This window comes from Lynx canadensis, chromosome E2 (genome assembly GCF_007474595.2).
Source record: "Lynx canadensis isolate LIC74 chromosome E2, mLynCan4.pri.v2, whole genome shotgun sequence".
In the NCBI taxonomy this organism is placed as follows: Eukaryota; Metazoa; Chordata; class Mammalia; order Carnivora; family Felidae; genus Lynx; species Lynx canadensis.
In genome coordinates this window covers 58675390-58692404 of record NC_044317.1, presented here as the reverse complement: position 1 = coordinate 58692404, position 17015 = coordinate 58675390, and the positions used below count along the sequence as shown (strand labels likewise).

The 17015-nt window shown below is 57.5% G+C and overlaps 1 protein-coding gene across 2 annotated transcripts; it reads right to left on the bottom strand.

Moving 5' to 3' along the window:
- Positions 1 to 250: 250 nt before the first annotated feature.
- U2AF2 (U2 small nuclear RNA auxiliary factor 2) lies at positions 251 to 16968 on the bottom strand. 2 transcript variants are annotated; one of them, XM_030299107.1, is made up of 12 exons: positions 16770 to 16968; positions 13007 to 13142; positions 12232 to 12276; positions 11854 to 11957; positions 11414 to 11565; positions 10012 to 10128; positions 9729 to 9867; positions 5175 to 5254; positions 4970 to 5092; positions 4558 to 4656; positions 4097 to 4345; positions 251 to 1008 (listed from the first exon to the last, which is right to left on the bottom strand). In XM_030299107.1, exons 1-12 carry the CDS (start codon positions 16816 to 16818, stop codon positions 874 to 876), a joined length of 1428 nt encoding a protein of 475 aa, XP_030154967.1. In that variant the 5' UTR covers positions 16819 to 16968; the 3' UTR covers positions 251 to 873. The 2 variants fall into 2 exon arrangements, with proteins under 2 accessions (XP_030154967.1, XP_030154968.1); XM_030299108.1 differs by having other exon boundaries at positions 4570 to 4656; positions 16770 to 16967.
- Between the last annotated feature and the right edge of the window lie 47 nt (positions 16969 to 17015).

Below are 17015 nucleotides of genomic sequence, written 5' to 3'. Positions count from 1 at the left end.
CCGCGAGGCCACAACCCCGGCATCCCGCGGTGCTCTAGGCGCCCCCTCTCCTTGCCCAGCGGGCGCACACGCGGAGCCCCGCCCCCAAGCGCCTGCCCCGGGCAACCGGCCACGCAGGCGGGGGTGTGCCCGGCAGGGCGCGCCAAGGGCGCTGCGGCCCGAGGGCAGGGACAGCCAGGCGCCCCGCAGCCTAGGGCCAACGACCGGGGTGGGGGCGCGGGGTACACACACCGGACACAGAGCAGCTCCGTAAAGTAAAATACAACAAAATGTTTAATGAGCAAATTCGTCTTAGCAAATATGAAACTGCCACAGAGAGGAGAGGGACGGGGCCACGGGGCTGGGGCACAGGTCGGGGAAGACTAAGGAGAAGAGAATCAACTACGTAAGAAACCGGGGAGGGCGGGCACCAGGGAGAGGACCAGAGGCCAAGAGGACGGGAGCTGTGGTCCTGGAAAGGGAGAAGGCAGGGCTCTGGGGGTCGGACAACAAAATTCAAAATAGTTTGGCCATAAAATATAAACACACTATGTTTCTACGGTGGGGAAGGGGAGAAAGAGGGTAAAAGGGAGGAGAGGCTGTTTTGGGGAGGGGCTCTGGGGGTCCTACCCCGCCCTGCTGTGCACCCCCTCCCCATCCCGACCCCTTCCCTCTGTGTCTGGGTGCATGTGTCTGTGTGGGCCTGTGCGCGCACTTCCCCAATTCCCCTCCCCACCCCAACCCCCACCCCACCCTAATTGCTGCCATTCCAGTTGCTGCCGGCTGTCATTCGGCTGTCACTCCTCTGCCCATCTTCTTCAGAGGGAGAAAAGAGGGGGGGTGGGAGGGGGAGCAGCCCCCAGCCAGCCCTTCCCCCACCCTCCCCCTCCACCTCTACCAGAAGTCCCGGCGGTGGTAAGAGTCGGGGTCACAGTATTTTGTGACAACCACTCTGTTGGCGAACTTGCGACCCGTCAGGCCCTGCATGGCTTTCTGGCAGTCAAACACAGAGGTGAACTCCACGAAGATCTGCGGGGATAAGAGACCGGTTGTGAAGGCAAGGTGGCCTTTCAGCCTCCAAGGACAAACTGGCTCAGTCAGAGCAACCAGCCAGCATCTACCCAAAACCCAGAACTCCACAGGAGGGAGAGGGCCTCGCTACAGGTTTGGGAGCATTTGGCCAACGTCCTGCAGAACCCTAGGATCAAAGAGGCATGCAGAGTGACAAAGAACAGAGGGGAGCTAGAGTCAAGAGTCACATGGGACACCTGCACGCTCACCAAGGAAAGAGGTCACTTGTGTGGAATGTCTTCCCTGTACCGGGCATTGTGCCGGGTGCTCCCCAAGCTCCCCCCAAGGGCCATGTTCTCCCCAGAGGACAGATGAAGGGAAGCTCAGAAATTAAGATTCAAACCCAAGGTGATAAAAAAAAAAAAAAAAAAAAAATCCCAGCTATTTGACCCAATGAAGTTTCTCATCTTGTTTAAACCACCAGTTTACAGGAAGTGGAGGGAGGGAGAGGATAATACCAGCCTAATTCTCAATATGGGATTCTGTTAATACAAATCTGACCTATTGCTTCAACAAAATGGCTGGGGGAGGGGGGGCAGAGACAATTATGTAGAACTGATAAATTTCGATAAAGTTTTATTAAACAAAATGGCATGGATCCTTAAACAGTATAAAAAGTCTTTTGAAACGTAAAGGAAATCTGAACACAAACTTAAATACATCCTCAGGATAATTTTGTTACTGTAGTAACAGTATTGTAGCTTCATTAAGATTTTTTTTAGAAATGATCTGTTAAAACGTTTAGAGCAGCACTTCTCAAAACCAGCTTGTGTGTCCCCAGGCGACATTCTGCAATGTCTGGAGACGTTTTTGGTGGTCACAAAGGGGGATCCAATGCTACCATCTAGAAGGTGCTTCCATTTACTGGGTGGAGGCTGGGAATGGAGCTTAACATCCAAAAAGCACACAGCACAAAACCCAAAGCAAGTTTTACCAGGCCCCAAATAATAAGTTCAGATATTATAGAAACGCCCTTGTTCGGGGCGCCTGGGTGGCGCAGTCGGTTAAGCGTCCGACTTCAGCCAGGTCACGATCTCGCGGTCCGTGAGTTCGAGCCCCGCGTCAGGCTCTGGGCTGATGGCTCGGAGCCTGGAGCCTGTTTCCGATTCTGTGTCTCCCTCTCTCTCTGCCCCTCCCCCGTTCATGCTCTGTCTCTCTCTGTCCCAAAAATAAATAAATGTTGAAAAAAAAAAAAATTTAAAAAAAAAAAAAAAAAGAAACGCCCTTGTTTGTCACAGGTAAAATTTGGAAATCTGCTTTAAATTATTTTAGGAAAAAAAAGGGAAACTGGGAAGCTAAATACAGAAATTAAGAATGACTAGATATGGACAACCTGAAGCTGGGTGATGGGGCATCACAACGCTGCTATGTATGCTCAATACAACTTAAATGATGTACCGTAATACACCACTACGATAACTCCACTCTTATAAATGTTTGAAAAGAATGAAAAGTTTCAAAACAAAAGAGGCAGGATGATCCCAGAGACCAGCCAGGTCTTCCCATTCATCCTTCCCACAAGTATTTACTCCGCCCCTCAAGAGCCAGCCTCCATTCCAGCATCTGTCATAGCACTGACTGCAAAGGACATGCGGGGAGTGGGTGTTTCTGCCACACAGTGAGGACTGGGCAGGAAAACGGGAGAGGACATAATGCCCATCCGCCCCCTCCCCTCACCCAAGCCCTGTCGTCCCTTGGCCCCCGATGCTCTTTCCACTGCTTCCTGGGCAAGTTCATCCAGCTGACACCAAAACGGGTCAGTATGTTGACGACACCTACACTTCTATCAGACCTCATGCCTGGGACGCAGCTCTGTCCTGCTCACGGCTTCCTACACATCTCTGCTGAGGGGTCAACCTGCCCATCGACACTGACCCCCTCCCCCACAAACCTGCTCAACTCCCTCGCTTCCTTCTCATCTGCCAGTTCCACCCAATCACCAAAGCCACAAGTCTGAGCATTTTACTGGACTCCTCTTCCCCCTGCAGCATAACTCAAATCAGTGGGCATTTACAGGTAATGTGTTTCTCAAATCCACGGACTTATTTCTCTCCGTCCACCTGATCACCATCTTTCACCGAGCTGATCACAAGCTGTTAGTTGCCAAAGCTCCAGAGATCTTACCACTATCCCCTCTGCCCCCTCCAAATTCCCAGGCTGCGGAGTCCAGCCCTGCAGGGTAGAGGAGGTACCGGCTCTGTAATCCCTGGCCACCCCTACCTTATTCTAACGAACCGTCTCCATGTGCCAGGCCACAGACCACAGTTGGGACCTTTCAAAGGCTTCCTGCTCACTGCAGAGAACACCCAACATTCCTCTGGGGCTGCTTTGCCACCCTGGGCCTCAGCCCCCAATCCCATCTGCTTTATTCTGCTCAGGCTGCCTGGTCACTGTCCCCAAAGATACCAGATCTATGCTCACTGGGCTCCCTGGCCAGGACCCTACCTGCCTGCTGGGATAACCTGGTGTCACTTGGGCCTGCTTAGTACTGCCTCTTGGCCTCCAATCTCAACACTGCATCCAGAGCATTCCTCCTCCCTTCCCAGGTACCACCTAAGGTGGCAGATATGTTGTCTGCCAAGGCTGGCCCCAGGACTTGGCCAGCTAAAGCCTGAATCACTAGGTGAGTGGCTGGATGAACCTAAGTCACCCCCTCTTTCATGCCTCCCAAGGAGAGCGGAAGGTGCAGACTCCTGGCAGGGGGCCAGAAGTGACATGCCTCAGTGGGCTGGGAAATGTGACTGTATGGCCTGTGTCCTCTGAGGTAGGGCCCAGAAGGCTGCTGTGGGAGTCCAGAGTCGCACAGGGAAGCTTAGTGAGTACCTGGCACCCAGGAGACACAAGCGTGCTTGCTGCCATTGAGACCGATGGTCAGCACTTTTCTCCCCACTGCACAGACAAGACCAAACGACTTGCGAGAGGTCATGAGACAGACCGAAGCTATGACAGTTGCGGGGCCACACTCCCTAGGGACACCACACCATGCGGGGAAAGGTGAGGGGAAGGGTGGACACGCACGCATGCACACGCACACACACGCACGCACCTTTCCACAGCCGGGCACCTCGACGCCATCCACAGGCCGGGGGATCTCAATGGACTTGACGAGCCCATACTTGCTGCACTCATCCCGCACGTCCTCCACAATCTCCTCGTACTCCTCGTCGTCCAGCAGCTCCTCAGGCAGCACCATGTTCATGAGGCACAGGACCTCAGTCGGGTGGCCGCCCATCTGCACCTGGGAGCTCATCAGGCCTGGCACTTGCAGGGTCACGGGGGTCTGGTTGATGGTGCTCTGTGGGGCAAAGGGCAGAGCAGTCACAGCCAAGGCCACACCAGCTGCCCAGAGGCCTACCCAGGGAAAACCAGGCCCTGCCCCTGTAAGGCTCAGGTGCCCACTCAGCACCACCAAAAAGCCAGAGCCAAAGACTTAGAAGGACCTCCTCCCAGCCCCACCCACCCCACCCCACCCCCAGGTGTCCCTCTAGCCAATGGAAAATGACGTGCCGGGGGGCTCACCAGCGTGGCATTCTTGGCTCCCACACTTGCCCTCTGCACGAGCAGTTTCTTATCCCCCAGCTGCATCCCGTTCAGCCCTGCGATGGCCTGTGTTTGAAGGGCGGGGGGGGGGGGGGGGGGGGGGGGTGCGGCGAAGAGGTGCGGGTTAGGGGCCAGGAGCTTGACACCTCCCCACAAGCCCCAATACCCCAGAGCCGGGCATTGGTGGGGGAGAGGGGAAGGCAAAGGGGTCAGAGCTTGGAAAGAGCCAGAACCGAGGGAAAGGGCTCAAGTCCCCCACACAGGGCCCCACTGCAGGCCAGCCTCCTCCCGCCCATCCAGAGGAGGGGAGACCAGTGTGGACACAGAGCAAGGTGCAGGGCAAGGACGGACGCAGCAGCACCAGGGGCCCGGGGCTCACCTGATCTGTAACGTTGATGTCCACGTACTCACAGAAGGCATAGCCCTTGGAGAGCCCCGTGGCACTGTCCTTGACCAGGTTGAAGGCCTTGAGAGGCCCGAACGATGTCAGCAGCTCTTTTACCTGAGACAGGGCCGCAACTCTGTCAGGGCTGGTTTGGGTAAAGGCTGGGAGGGGAGCAGTCAGGAGGAGGCGAGGGGTCTACCTGGTCATCATTCAGGTAATTGGGTAAGCCCCCGATGAACAGCTTGTGGGCAGAGTCCGGGACCACGGTGGACACAACTCCTGGGGGAAAAGGGGAGTAAGTAGGCTTTGGTCCCCAAGGCAGGAGCTTTACCCAGCACACAGGGACAGGCCCATTACGCCTGCTGTGGTGACAACAGGCCCACATCCCGCCATCCACAAGCTTACCCCAGGCATAGCAGGCCAGCCACGGCTGACAGAAACGGGTGTCCCAAACCTGCCCAGCCTCCGAGCGCCCCAATAGCAGCTCTCCTTGGGGCGCATGGCGGCACGACAGCAGACAGCCCCGGTGGGAGCCCCAAAGACGCAAGCTCATGTCCCAAACCCACCAACCACGGCAGGTCATGTCTGCGCTCATCCCACGGGCACACCCACCCCCCTTCCACATCTCTCAGGCCACAGCTCCACCCTCTTCCCTACCACCCGATGTCTAGCTCAGGTCTCGGGCTGACCCTCGGTCCCTTCCTCTGTAGTCCTGCACATTTCACGACTACAACAGCCCGGCACTGTCACACACAGCAGACCAGGGAGTGCCTCGGAGAGGCCTGCTGCTCAGGGTCCAGGGTCCACGAGGGCAGGGACGTGCCCAGTTCACTCAGTACCCAGACCCTGGAGCCCAGGAGGGCTGTCACAGTGCAGTCACACCAGCAGAGTGCCTTTAACGACCACTCTGCGTCTACCCCAACCCTACCGTCTCCACTCGTCTTTGGATTCAGGGGCCTGCCAGGTGGCTCAGCCCAGGGTCCTAACACCTCCCAGAGGCTCCCATCAGGTGTGAGCTACCCAGGGCTCGAAGGAAGGGAAACACCACCCACCCAGCCTGACCGGTTCCTGACTTTCCAAGTCCAGACCCTCCCTCAATGGCTGCATGACCTGGCCCTCCTCTGCAGTCCGCACCAAGTGGCTGCGCCCCACTTCCTCCTGACCTGGGGAGGGACAGGGGGGCCTCAGATCCAAAGCAGGGTATGCCCTCTCCCACCACCCCAGCCACTCTGACCACCAGAGCCGAGCACCACCAGGGTGTCCGAAGAAGGATAAGCAGAGGCCACAGGCCAGGCCCTGCACATCAAACTCGTGAAACCTGATGCCTTGATGCTCTCCAAAGCCGTATCGCAGCAAGACGCAACAGACTAAGGCACAGGAAGGAATTAGTCCCCTGCAGTCACTCAGACAGAAAGAGGGGCCTCCAAGCACCCGCCCCCCGCCCCCATCAATCACGACCCCACAGGTAGCTCTCAGCAAGCTACGGGCTTTGCCTACACAGGCACCACCGCTCTGACCGACGGCAGACAAGCACACGGGCAGGAGTCTCATCACCCCAACAGGGCAGTGCCAGAGCCAGGGGCGCCTCAGCCATCAGGCCCAGGCTGTGCCAGGCACCCCAGGGAAGCACACAGTGCCGAGGGCATCGGGGACGGAGGCTCAAACCCAGGATGCAGCCCCAAGTGAGCCTCCCTGAGCCTCAGTGTTCTCATCTGTGAACCAGGGAGAAACCTCACACCTACAACAGAGAATGACTCACAAGGCCCACACCTAAAACGGGGCCTGAGGCAAGGCTGGCCAGGATCAGCGAGATGCCAAGGCCCCAGTGGCTGCAGACGCCGTGTGGACAATAGTTCTGAAGCTGGGCAGGACGACTCACGCGAGGGTGATGCAAACTGGGAGCCCAGGTCAGTCCTGGTGCCCAAAATCAAGCTCTCGGCAACATCCCCTCCCAACACAATGGGCAGGCTCCTCCCTGATCACACAACCTCTTCCCTCAGAGGGGCCACGGGGCACTCCCCTCTCATCCTCAATCTTGAAGCCTCACCTCCTCCCAAAGGCCATGCTGTACCCCCAACGACCAAGCAATCCTTTCTCGTGCACTTCCTCCTCAGCAGAGGGACCCTGCCACATGCGCTAACCACAGAGCCTGGCAGAGCAGGGCCCTGCTGAGGGAGCAGGTGCAGAGGCGAAGCCCCGCTGGCAGGAGTCCGGTGGGGGAGAGCACCCAGCACAAAGCCTGGCAGCGGGAAGGTGTGGAGGGCCAAACTAAATTCACAAACTCAAAGGGTTCTGTGCTTTCCTGCCTCCAAAGACAGCTCTGGCTCTCCCTGCCTCCCCCCTTCTTATCTTAAAGGACAGTCAGGACCCCCACATCAGCACTGAACAGCTGGGCCTGACTTTGGTGGGAACGAATTTAAGGTTTCATGACTCCAGGTGATGCGTATTTACTTTCAAGTCAACACGATTCCATCAAGACAAGGAAGTCACTTTCCAGGTTCCTGAATTGTTTCTCTTCCAACCACAAATACCTGAACTTTATCAAACACTTTCCCCTTTAGCCTCTTTATGTAGTAAGATTGACTTACTTTTTTCTGAAAAGCAAAGATCAAAACGTGAACTTCACCATGTTTTTCGAAAAAGCCCGAGCGGAGGATGCTTAACCTGAAGACAGATTCACGCTTCCTGCGACATCCCACTACCCGCCCAGGCCCCTCTGGACAGGCAAACCTCATGTGAGAAGATCCACGAGTGACCCTTCAGCTGTTTAATCACAGCAACAGCCCCTCCATCAAGGGGAAGACCACCCCGAGCCGCTGTCCCTGGATGGGACATGTCCACTCCCACAGGGTGAAGGACACGCGCAGAAGGCAGCACAAGAAGATGGCAGAGTGACGACTCTGGACACGAGCCAGGTCCCCTGGGAGACCACTAATCATGCCCTTGCCTTGCTGGCCTTCTGAGATGGGCTCACAGTCTCCACAATGGCAGCAGGCAAACCTTTCAATGAAAAACCAGGCGGCAAATATTTTCAGTCTGTCACACAGTCCTGACACAGGATCTCTGTCACCCAACTTGGCCACTCCAACACAAAAACACAGATAATAAGCAATGAGTGGGCTGGGCTATGTGCCAATAAATCGTTAAAAAACAGGCAGGGGGCACCTGGCTAGCTCAGTTGGTAGAGCATGTGCCTCTTGATTTCAGGTGCATGAGTCTGTGCTCCATGTTGGGTTTGAAGCCCACTTTAAAATTTTTCTTTTCCTTGTTAGTATTTATTCATTTTTTTTGATAAAGACAGAGCGTGAGTTGGGGAGGGGCAGAGAAAGAGACACAGAATCCAAAGGAGGCTCCAGGCTCTGCACAGAGCCCAACGTGGGGCTCGAACTCACGGACCGTGAGATCATGACCTGAGCCAAAGTCAGATGCTCAACCGACTGAGCCACCCAGGTGCCCCAGGAGCCCACTTTAAAGAAACAAACAGAAAGCTACGTGTGGCCTCCTACCTGTCACCTGCTGACCATGTACTTACTATAGGGCTGTCACAAATATTAACATGATCCACAGCCCACTTGGGGCAGAGCCTGACGCAGCAGACAGCAGCAACCGGTTATAAAAATATAACATCCTGAATTTACTTAACAAAAAACAGTATTTCATAGCTCCACCTGGGAAACGGTCCCACAGATGCGTGCACAAAAAGAAGGTCATCAGGCTGTGCATTTAGAGTGCGTCAGCATGTGTCACGCGTCGTTTCTTGAAAGAATTAAAGAAATCCACTGAATTTACCAAATTATTACAGCGGAAGACACTGGAGACAAGCTGGGGAACCAGCCTCCAGTCCTGAGGCGCCTGCCAGCCTCCCTGGGACTCCACGTCCCTGACTCTGCCAAGGGTGGACTCAATTTCTAAAAGGTGTCCTTCTGTGCAAAGCCTCGGCCAACTGCTTACTTGCTCCCCACCCAGAGCACCAGTGCTCACCCACCTTTCCTGGGAGAACTCCAGGGGCCTGAGATGACGGAACTGGCTCCCCCAAGCCCACAACACTCCCACAGAGGCCCCAATTCTCACTTACACCCGTCTGCCCACAGGGGCCCGCAAACAGCCTGGAGGTCGAGTCAGGCCTGCTGTCTGTTTCTGTACTTCCTGCTACTGCAGGACCCGTGGGTATTTCATGAAACCAAAACGATGCCGAGCGTAACCGATAAAGGATGTGGCGCACAGCCAGACCCGTTCAATTAGGTATCACAGGAGGCTGCGTGCAGACTACACCATCGCCACAGAACAGTCGTGACCAAAACGTACGGCTCACGAAACCAAAAACATTCACTCTCCGACCCTCTGCAGAATAAGCTTGCTGGCCCCAGGTCTGCCGTGCTCTCTACTGACCAGGACCGGACACAGCTATGCGGCACGGCCCGGAGCACGAGACTGAAGAGAAACTAGGACCAAAATAGGAGGGAACACCCAGATGCCGACCTCACACTGGGAACTCAATTGCAAACCGCTGACCTGCTTGTGCTCACACTGACCTCCCAGGTCCCAGAAAAGGAACGACAGGCAGGCTGCAAGCCCCTCACCTCCCTCGACGCCTCCCACGACCCTGGCTCTGCCACTTATGAGCTGTGCATCCTCAAGCGGGGAGGACACCAAGCTCTAAAGGTTTGGGGAAACGGATGAGAAGCACTGACACCACTTCCCAAGCAGCTCTGGCTGGGTCGGGGAGAGAAGGGCGGACGAGTCCCCCACTCACCAGGCACGTAGACAGAGGGGTTCTCCGACATGCCAGGCAGGGGCTGGTAGTCATGAGGCCTGCGGATCTTCAGCGACTGGCCTTGGAAGATGATGCCATCAAAAGCCATGGCCTGGGTGGTCTCATCCACGGAGCGAAACTGCAAGAGAAACGGGTGGTGAGGGTCAGGGAACCCAGCAGACAACAGCCTGCAAAAGGGCCTAGGGCAAACAAGAGCCGCTACAGAGCCACAGGGACCAGGAGGAACACACACTTCCCTGAGCCCACCGTGCACCCAGCTCACCTCCAAGAAAGCAAAGTTCTTGTCCTGGTTAATCTGCACAGCCAAGACGGGGTTGCCAGGGGCCTGGGTCAGCCCCCCAAGGCGCATCTGGGCGTTGAAGAAATCCATCATGGCCTCCTGCAGAGGGAATAGGAGACAGGGGGGGGCGGGGGAAGGGAGGTGGAGAGAGGAGGGGAGGGTGAGAGAGGGAGACACAGACGGGTTTGGGGGTGAGGGGAAGGGAGGGGGTGGGGAAGGGTGGAAGAAGGGAGGGAACAGTGAAATAGAGATGGGGGCAGAGAGATCAATAGTAGGAACAGAAGCAGTAGGAAAATGGGAGAACAGGGAGGAAGGAGGCAGAAGCAAGAGACAGCCAGAGGCCAGGAGCATGGGGCAGGCCACAGGGGCCCCAACCAGAGAAGAGACATCATTCAAGAAAAGCGCAGGGAGACAGTGACAACAAAAAGAGAGTAAAAAGCACGAGATAGAACAGAAAACGAAACATAAAAAAAAAAAAAAAAGTCCAATAGCGACAAGAAGAAAGCAGTAGGAAAGCAAGAAAGAAAAACCCAGCAAGGACACAGAGCACCAAGTCAGAGAAAAAGAGGAGTGAAGGGACAGGGAAGGCGGAGGAGAGGAGGGCAAGGGTGGGAGGGCGGGCGGGAGGGGAGGAGAAAAGAGTGATGTGGCGGGATCTGGCCCTGGAGTCCGGGGGCTGCTTTATCAAACGTAGCAAAGTGCAGGTTGAGAAAGTCAGAATGGACCTTACTTGCCTTCGACGACGGTAGCAAACTTTTTGTTGCTACGAGGGATCTCAGCCCCACAATATTTCACTTTAAAGAGAAATGGAAACAACTCTTTGATCTCGGGATTCTCGGGGTGCCATGGGAAGGGGTTGGGGAGAGGGGGAGGGGAGAGGAGCGGTGGGGAAGGTAGGGGAGGTCAGGGCCATCAAAAACAAAAGAGCAGCGACCATGGGAGGGACGTGGGGAGAGGATGGGAACAGGCGGCAGAGAACCAGAGATGTGTCAGAGAAAACCGAGGGGAGCGTGCGTGTGTGTGCGTGTGTGTGCGTGTGTGTGCGTGTGTGTGTATGCGCGCGTGCGAGTCTCCCTCTCTGTCTCTCTCGAAACGGACTCGTGGATTTTCGTAGGTTTGTTATGTGTGTGCTTGATCCCTGGGTTGCTGGAGGAGGTTGGGAGAGGGGAGACGGGAGAGGGGAAGAGGAGGGAGGGAGAGGGCCACCCCCAGCCCGGCCCCTGGCTGGCTCAACTCCATCGGTCCATCTGGGAGGGGGCCGGGGGGCCTTGCAGGAGCAGAATCTGACCCGTGCAGGTAGGGGGAGGGAAGGGGGGAGGGGAGGAATGGGTAGGGGAATCGGGGAGAGGGTAGGGGCAGGGAAAAGGCAGGGGGCGGGCAGTACCTCAGTGATGCCAAAGGGGATGTTGCCCACGTAGAGACGCCGGGCCTGTCTGGTCATCTGGCTCCCGACCACGGGCACCGGCGTCGGGGTCACAGCCAGGCCGTCAGGGGTCATGGTGGGAAGAAGGGCGGTGGCTGGAATCTGACCCGCGGCTTCAAGAGGGGAACAACAGGATTAGATGGCAACAGGGCAATCCCCTACACCCCCCACCCCGTTCAGGGACCACCGCACACCTGGGAGGGCGGCTCCACATGGACCAGTCCCACCGAGGCCTCATCCAGGCCCCCAGCACCTACTCCACGGGAGGCTTCAGAAAGGCAGAAGCCAGAGAGCCCAGGGCACGAACCTCATCGTCCCTCACCACCCCACCCACCAAGAACAGGGTCTGTTCCCTCAACCACCCAGCAAGTTAAAGTAAGGAGGCGGCAGCCCCAGCCCACCTTGCATGGCCTTGTACTGCATGGGGGTGATGTGCTCAAAGCCAGGTGGTGGTACATCCCAGTATTTACGGACCTTCTTCTTCTTTTCGTGGCGGGGGGAGCGACTGGGAGGGTGGGAGGGGAGAGTGGGGCAGGACAACCTCAGTCTGACCAAAGGTGGGCCTGTGAGCCCCCCCAGGCCCCCCCAGCCCCCCCACCAGCAGTGCAGCACTCTCCAGAAGGGAGAGGATCTGGGTCAGGGCCGCACCCAGGCCTGGGGGAGGTGCCGGTCTCAAGGCAGTGCTTGGGCCAGGGCTGGACAAGGACAGGGCAGGGTGCAGGGGGGAGAGGGCAAAGGGAGGGGACGTCGGAGTGGAAGGGGCAGGAAGAGAAGCTCACATCAATCCACCGTGCTCCTCTTTAGCGCCTCTGGTCAAAGGTTTGCTGGGGGGTGGGAGGGAAAGGTATGGGGAGGGGTGACTGGGGACCCTTGTCTTCCCCACACGCCACACCTCCCCGAGGGCTCCGAGCCCCAGGGCTGGGGGCAGGGCCGAGGTGAACAAGCAACAAGCAGGCCCCCTCGGCCCTGCCATTCCCCCCAACCCCCCCATCCCAGGAAAGAGGAGCTACGCGAGAAGGGCCACACAGACCACTTTCTACTTGGAGAAACTGAGATGGAACGAAGCAGAACTTCCACCTGCCCACCCTTCCTCACCTAAGGGGACAGAGAACAAACAGGGGACCCTGGGAAGGGAAAAGGCATTAGAAGAGCAGAAGGCAGCTAAAGGTGGGGGGCGGGGGGGAGACGCTGCCCCCCCCCTCCAACAACTCCCTGTTCTCAGAAGGCAGAGCACAGGCCTCAGAAGACCATCCCGAGAGAACCACAGAAAGACAGCAGAGGGCGAAAAAGGAAGGAGCCCTAGGAGACGGGCTGGGGCAGCCCTCACGAAGAAGGAAATAGTCGATGCCCTGACACTAGACTCACCTCCAAGAACCTACTGCCCCCACCGACCCATCAGAAACTAAACCCTGAACTCAAGACAGACAAGCCCCAGACCCCTCCCCCAGACACAGAGAAGAGCCACAGAAGCCCAGGTACTTGTGCAGGGACACCCTATACCCACGCTGGCTCACCCCCACCTGTGCCCAGCCAGGGGTCCCCCAGCCCTGGTACCTTCGCCGCCGCCTGTCCCGGGAGGCGCTGCGCTGGTCCCGGTTGCGCCGGTCGCGGCTCCGGCTCCGGCGCTTGCGGTCCCGGCTTCGAGAGCGGCTGTGACTACGCTTCCGGTGCCGGTTCTCCTTGTCTCTCTCTGGGCCAGGGGGAGGGGGAGGAGACTGAGCTGAGGGAGGACACGGCCCAGCCCACCCGCTCACTGGTGGCTATGCCCCAAGCCCCAGGGAGGCCACCCCCAAGGGGAAGGGATTCGATGGAGGAGGGGAGATAGCAGGCTTCCTGGGTCCACAAGCGAATCCAGGGACCTTAGGGGACCAAGGGGACGGGAGCTGGTTACCTGAGGGGAGAGGGCCTGGAAATGCCCCCGGGGTGTAAGATACCTGAGGACGCTCAGGAGGAGCTGGGGAGCCAGAGAAGACAGAGGAGGCTGGCTCCTGGTCCCCCTCGAGGGCTGAGGGGCCTGACCCCAGGGTCGTCCCTGAGAGGGGCAGGGCTAGAGGCTGGGGAATCAAGAGACCCAATGATGTTTTCCTGAATGAAGGAAACTGGCGACCCCTCAGGAAAGACCTCCTCAACCAGCTGGCACCCACAGCCCCACCATCAGGCCCCAGGCACCAGACAGAGATCTGATAGCCCCAGAAAGCCAAGACACCCAACAGTCCCTTCCCAACCAGGTGAAGAATACAAGAGTCCCTCCTCTAGGGAGGTGCCCCTTCCTGAATTTGGGCTAAAGAGGAGGTGCCAGGAGGAGTGTGCCCTGCCCACTCCGGCCCACTGCCCCTCGCAGGCTGGCATCCCAAACCACCCCTACCTGCCCATCGTCCCTCAAAGCCAGTACAAGAGAAACCAGGGTCCAGCCCCCAGTTGGCTCATACTTTTCGGGTGGCGCCTAGAACAGAGCACAACCTTGCCTGTAAAACCAGACACCTCTGCTCAACAGACCTCTCACCTGGGAAGGAGGTGCAGGCCCTGTCACAGTATATTTCCTCACCCTTAGTTCAAAGACACCCCGGACTCCCCAACTACCCATGTCCAGGGACAGAAAAAGGAAGAGGCAATAAGGACAGGGCGTTAGAGTGGACTTTGGCCTCACCCGTACTACTTTATGCTATACGCTTCTTCAGACAATTAAATGTGAACTTCCTGTAGATTGAGTCTCAATTCCTGAGCCACTCAGGAAAGGTGCTCCTTCCAAGCACCTCAGAAGAAAACACACAGCAGCAAACACCAGAATGCTCCTGAGAGCAGGCTCCGTACTTAGTCCCACTTGCTCTCGATCCTCACCGCTGCTTTGAGAAAACACTGTGGCCGCTCAATAGGAAAAATGAGGCACAAGGAGCTCGTGTAACTTGCCTGTGGCCAAAAAGCAACAGAAGAGTGAAGCCTGAATGTGAACAACGTAACATCAGCAAGTACAGTTATCAACACCTGGGCACACATCTTAACACAAAGCAGGCAGAACTCACTAGGGTCTGCCTAGAACCACTAACGACAACATCATTATCTCCTTGAAAACTAAAGAAATAAAAAAAAAACAAACAAACAAAAAAAAAACTGGAAGCAACACGAAGTAAAAGACAAACACGGAGGCCTGGCACTGGGCACAGGGAGGAGCTGTGGCCTTGGACCGCTGGCTTCACGCTTGTAAGAGGAGCAGGGTGTGAGCCCCAAGCACTTTTCCTGCGGCTGAGGCTCTGAAACAGACAAGCAGGCAGAGGGACCAACAGGAAATGGTGATGCCTGCAGGGGTGGCGGCTGAGATCAGACAAGGAACTTAATTCCCTGGAGACACAGGTGCGGCACACACAGGCAGGGGCTGAAGCTCAGAGGCCGGCCCACAAAGACAAAGATCCACAGGCAAGGCAACACGTGGACAGAGTTTCCTGCCTCCAACATGAGAAAAGGAGCTTCGCCGCTCAAAATGCTGTGGGCACATTGTGGGAACAGCTCCACTAACCCAGGGGACACGCCAGGGCTGCGAGCGTGGCCTCCCAGTGCCAGTGGGGACACCCAGGGAGAACCCAGGCAGCACACGCGCCAGCACCTCGTGGAAGAACTCAATCAGCTCCACCTGGCAGCCCGGCCTACTGCAACTTGGCCTCGCAGCCAGCCAGACTCAGGAGGGTTTCAGCTTTTTGCCTTACCAACGTGTATAAAACCCCGGAAAAACAACCCAACCTTTCCTTAGACAAAGGTTGTACCTACCCCAAGTGCGTGAGCACCTGGCAGAAAACATCTGAAAAACACCTTTCCCTGACGGTGCCAGTTAGGAGAGTGAAGACACGCCTCTCTCCTCAGTATTACACTAAGGACGTTTGCACAATAGAAGAGGCGTCACTTACTAGGCACTTCACACATGCCAAGCCACACGCCACACGTTCGTACACGTTACCCCCATTTAACCTCAGCTCTGCCTCTCACCAGCTGAAACCTGGGAGAAGCGTTTAAACTCTTTGAGCCACTTTTCTCGTCTGCAAAAGGGAGGAAATCATCAGCATCACATGGCGATTACAAGGATCCACTTAGAAAAACTACAAAGGGCTTAACAAAGTGCCTGGCACTTGACAAGCACCCAGAGTTTAACTATCAAGGATTGTTACTACCATCCTCGTTAATTCCAAAATCGCAGTGACAAAACAAAGAGTCAACGTACAAACCCCGACGAGACTAACACAGAAATACGGAGGCAGCACAGCTGCTGGGCAACAAAGGAGGTGTCCGAACCCAGGAACGCCCAACTCCAAAGCCCACATCACGTAGAAACAGACACCCCATGTGCGCTCTCCCCAGACGCTGTCTCCTAGGCCAGCCACCCCCGACCGACTTCTGGACAGGGTTCGCTGCGCCCCCCGTTCAGGCCTCCCAACGCGGGCAGCTTCTGCCTCAAGCCCCCCCACCTTCGCTCTCAAAACGACCTAAAGACAGGACGAATTTTTGCAGCGCCTAACGGCTGTCGTCGTCCGGACGTTCTTGCAGCCCCTGTGCTGCTTCGCACCAGCACGACCCCACGCCTTGCTAACTCGGTACCACCGGGGGTAACGTCCCCCGCACTCATCTCCACGGCGACCAGATTTAGGAGGCTTAATCTGTGCCCTGAGACTGGACCGGACACGGGGGCCGCTCTCTAGCTGGGAGGGGACAAGACGCAAACACCCCGCGACCGTCGGGACTCCCAGAAGTCCCGTGTCGGAAAGACACACGCGTGTCCTCTCTCACGAGGCACACCGCGTCACGCTTGCCGATACCCGGGTGGGGACCCAGCCGGGGCCCACGTGAAAGGGGTTAGCAACCGCCATTTTGGAACAAAGGGGGCGTGGAGACCCGGGCCGCTGGCCCGGCCGGAAGCGGAAGTGCCGGGGCAGCGGGAAAGAAAGGAGGCTTTGCGGTATCTGATACCTGTAATCTTTCAGTTTAAAAAAAAAAAAAAAAAAAGAACGGAAAAGAAAAGAGAATGGGGAGTCCGCGAGGGAACACCCGGCGGGTCCGCGCCGCCTCCGCCGCGGACCACGTGGGGTGTGGAACGGCGCGCGCCGCGCATGCGTCCAGGACCCGCGCCCGCCGCCCCCTCCTCTCTCCTCCCCTCCCCTCCCGCGCGCGGCGGCACGCCGGATGGTCACGTGAACCAGGCGCGCGCCACGGAGCGGTGGGGGGTGCGCAGCGCGGCCCTGAAAGGAGGGGGAAGAGAGGGGGGGAAAATGGCGGGGGACACGGAGAGAGGCCCGGAGCCGCCCCGCCCGCCGCCCCGTGCCCCCAGCGCCCTCACCTTGCTTATTTTCGTTGAGCTGCCGCTCGAACTCGTCGAAGTCCGACATGCTGAGGCGGCCGCGTAAGGGCCCTGTGCAGCTCTGGCCTCGCCTTGCCGCCCGCCCGCTCTGGCCGCTTCGGCTACTTCCGCCGCTCGCTTCGGCTACTTCCGGCCGCCGCCGGCGCTCCGCCGCCTCCTACCTAATCAAGCCCGGGCCGCCCGCCCCGCCCCGCCCCGGCTCCGCCCCTCACCCCGCCCGCCCGC

Bases quoted from the DNA above. Each gene is read 5' to 3' on its own strand.
- U2AF2 (XM_030299107.1), bottom strand. From the start codon at position 16,818: ATGTCGGACTTCGACGAGTTCGAGCGGCAGCTCAACGAAAATAAGCAA. The intron at 12,277-13,006 runs GTACCAGGGCTG...CCCACCCCCCAG, and splicing joins CGGGACAGGCGGCGGCGAAG to CAAACCTTTGACCAGAGGCG. The intron at 5,255-9,728 runs GTGAGTGGGGGA...CTTTTCCCCCAG, and splicing joins CCCCTCTGTCTACGTGCCTG to GAGTTGTGTCCACCGTGGTC.